General features: G+C 43.0%; 1 protein-coding gene across 1 annotated transcript; it reads left to right on the plus strand.

Moving 5' to 3' along the window:
- Window positions 1–1,824: 1,824 nt before the first annotated feature.
- LOC106592726 (immediate early response gene 2 protein) lies at window positions 1,825–3,317 on the plus strand. The gene has a single exon (XM_014184050.2). The coding sequence runs from the start codon at window positions 1,999–2,001 to the stop codon at window positions 2,566–2,568; it is 570 nt and encodes a 189-aa protein (XP_014039525.2). The 5' UTR covers window positions 1,825–1,998; the 3' UTR covers window positions 2,569–3,317.
- The last annotated feature ends 273 nt before the right edge of the window (window positions 3,318–3,590 follow it).

The following is a 3,590-nucleotide window of genomic DNA, read 5'->3' on the forward strand; positions in this document are numbered from 1 at the left end:
TTTGTGGCCTTGCTCCTTTTTTTCTGAATATGTGTACCACTGACAAGATTGACTTGTAAATTATAGGTTTGCTACCTGCTGTAATTAGACATTAACAAAGGTCTGTTCACTCTGTTGTGGGGATTTTGGCAATAATGAAGATGGGCAATTTAAAGTGAGAGCACCAAATGGAATGTGGGCAAGGGAGTGCATAGTAAGTGAATCAAATCACAGCTCATCAAATGAATGCTTCTTGGTTCCATTTGGACCTTGACTTAGAGATGATGCATACAACTTATATTGGACAGGGACATATTGAACCAAAGAGTCCAGATGGAGGATAGGACAGGAAATACTAGAGGTGTGATTTTGGATTGATGGAATACCAAAAAAAGTCTCTAAATTACAAAAATACAATCTGAACCTGTCTTTCTGTATTAATAGAACAAGGCATAGGTCTGTCATTGTCATGGATGAACATATATGAAACTGCACCATTATATTTCACATAGTGTTTGGTTTACCTTTCATGTAAAATAAAGTATTAGGTCTTGAAGAAACCATGTAAAAGTCATGCAAAAAAAATATATTTCACCTTTATTTAACCAGGTAGGCCAGTTGAGAACAAGTTTTGAAATTAATGAAAGCTTGCTGAGGGAGAAAGTTTTCTTTGCCAATCCAGAGACAGTTGACTGATTTTGATTACCACTGAGCACCATGGCTTGCTTGCTCATTTCATCAATGTCAGATTTCCAGCGGCATCCTTGCTGCCAGATGTGCATCCCAAAATAGATGAGTTGAGTTGACCCCAAACACGCCACCACTGGATTAAGCGCGCTCCCGATGCACGTATTTGGGCTCGGGGAAGCAGAGCGCACAGTCTTGACAACACCATATAAGGAGATGTGTTCTGACGCAATCCCTAATGATTCGCACTTTATTTGGCCAATGGAAGCAAGGGTCTCCTAGGCGCGTCACGGGTTTTCCACTGCAGCGCGCGCCTCGGTTACCCGTCGGATGTACTTTATATGGGCATCTGTCGATAACCCCTGAAAAACAGCCCCAATCGGAGTAATGTTATAGTAATGTGAAGCAAGAAAAACATGAAGATTCAAGAGTAATTTATCAACACAGCTTTTCTCAGAAGAAAATCATTATATAATGGCTTTGATTGGTGGTCTTGACCTGATACCAGTAGCTAAATATAAGGCATGAGGCATGGCTGTTAGCCTTTAAGCCATATCATTTTTGTTCAAAGGATTCATTTAAAAAATTGGAACAGTCTCAAATGCACATTTTTTATTTAACCTTTAATTAGCCTACAGGCTAATCTATTTTGCAAGAGAGACATGTTCAAGAAAGCAGCAGTCCACTTACACAAGAAAACAAAATGCAATTCCCTTCCACTTAATAATAGATGCCACACACACACACACACACACACACACACACACACACACACACACACACACACACACACACACACACACACACACACACACACACACACAATTAGCCTAGTGATAGTAAGACAATGCAACAACTAAATGGCACCGATATGAATTTCATTGGTTTCTCGGGTTTCTGTTTTTTCATTAGCCTAGTATAAAGTGTATGACCTGTTGACAGTAGTCAGATTTGCGTTGATATTCGGTTGTTCAAATTACACAATTATGCAAACAAATGTGGTACAAATAAACACAGCCTAAACACAACCTACACATGTGTCTAGTCATAAATAGTAGTCTGAATATAGTGTAGGAGGCTACTACACGTTATCCGCAGCTCTTGTGGGGCTTTTGGCATAGGAGGAGCTCATGGAAGAATTTACACCTCTCAGATGAGAGCGAGCCACTGACGTCAGTGAAGTTATAATAAAGCGGGTTGTACAGGCACGTTCATGTCTGTATGTGTGTGAAGTTTGGAGAATCTAGGCCCCAACGGTAAAGGAAGGTCCAAAGTTGTGGCAATCAAATTTACGAGTCTTTAAACGTCTTAAGATCAATAATAAGCAACAACATGGAGGTCAGCGCGGAGGCCAAGAGGATTATGGTCCACGCTCTAGGCAAACTATACAGCTCGCGCGCCCAGCGCGGGGGACACGGTCTCCACCGGAGTCTGCTGCTCACGCTCGTAATGCAGTCCGCCCGGGATATCTACCACGCATCGCAGGCCAGTTGTGAAACCACGACAGCAGCAGAGCCGGTCCAGCAAGAGTCACCGATGGAGGAAACAACTGGAGACCCTTTGGAGAGGGAGGTTTCCTTGTCTCCGTCTGGACTACCCGCGACCCCCCAGCCCCAGGAGAGTGCCTCATCCTCCGAGGACGGAACGAGTTCACACCCGCTGCTCTGCAGTGTAACAGCAGGTAGAGAAGACAAGGAGAACCGGGGCCCTTCGAGGCCTGACCGTAACGCCAGGAAGAGACGCGGCAAGGCGGCCTCAGAGCCCGACTTCCTCCCCTGCAAGAAAGAGAAAATTGAGCAAGGGAGAAATACCGTCATACGGAGCTCTGTGAACTGCTACAGTGTCAGTTGGGACTCACTGGCCTCATCGGTGCCCATGTTAAGAGCCATTGCAGCGTTTTGAAGGGACAATGAAGAGTTTGCTTTGATTTGGGTTCATAAATATAATTTTGTGACCGAGCAGGAGGAATGCGCCATCGGCAAAACTATCCGGGTATGAGCCGGGTAGAGAGAGAGTAGGCCGCATATGCGTTCAGACACTATAACACGCTGTGGTCTCTAATGTTGGAAACGGGGCTGTCCCGGCAACTCACTGGAGATTTCTCCGAAACTTGGAGCTTGTTTTGTGAAAGAAGTGACTGATCGTTACCGTAAAAGAGTTCCTGTTCTGCCGCTGTGACTTTCCCCGCTGGCTGTGCGCCAAAAGAGGGAGACGGGAGAACTTTGTTTGGTCTAATTCTTTCTAGGGCTGGGCCTGGTCGAAAAGGACTGAATACAATACACGGCACAAGCCTAAACCGACTGAATAGTGCTGGTTTCACGGACTTTTATAGCCTACACGTGCGCCATGATGCTGAAAATACTAGACCAACTATTTACTATTAATCACTGTTGTGGGCCCCAGTAATCCAAACATTTGACCTATTACATAAATTGATCCATTAAATGTTATGAATGTTCTACCTGTATGATACATTCAAATGTATATTTTGTTCATTTGGAATTGTACGTTAATTGGTTAAACTGTGGAACTTTTCTTCCATACGAACCAAAATTAATTGTATCGACACTGATAACCAAAACTGTGAAACAAACCATTCCAATGACACTACCTCAGTTTTATTTATTAAAACGTTTTATAATGAACTTGAACCTTGTGTCGTTTCCTTATAACTTGTTGTAGCCTTGAGGAAACTATTCATCATGACATGGGTGCCCACTGGACTGGTTGAATCAACGTTGTTTCCACTTCATTTCAACCCCTAAAAATCTGTTTTAACATGGAAGACTGATTGGATTCTTTTTCACACAACGTTTAAATTAAATCCTGATGACATGGTCACATTTTTGTTGAATTCACGTTAGTTGACAACTCAATCAAACGTAAATAAAAACTTAACGTTGAACTGACATCTGTACCCAGTG

The sequence above is a fragment of the Salmo salar genome, chromosome ssa03 (assembly GCF_905237065.1).
Source record: "Salmo salar chromosome ssa03, Ssal_v3.1, whole genome shotgun sequence".
In the NCBI taxonomy this organism is placed as follows: Eukaryota; Metazoa; Chordata; class Actinopteri; order Salmoniformes; family Salmonidae; genus Salmo; species Salmo salar.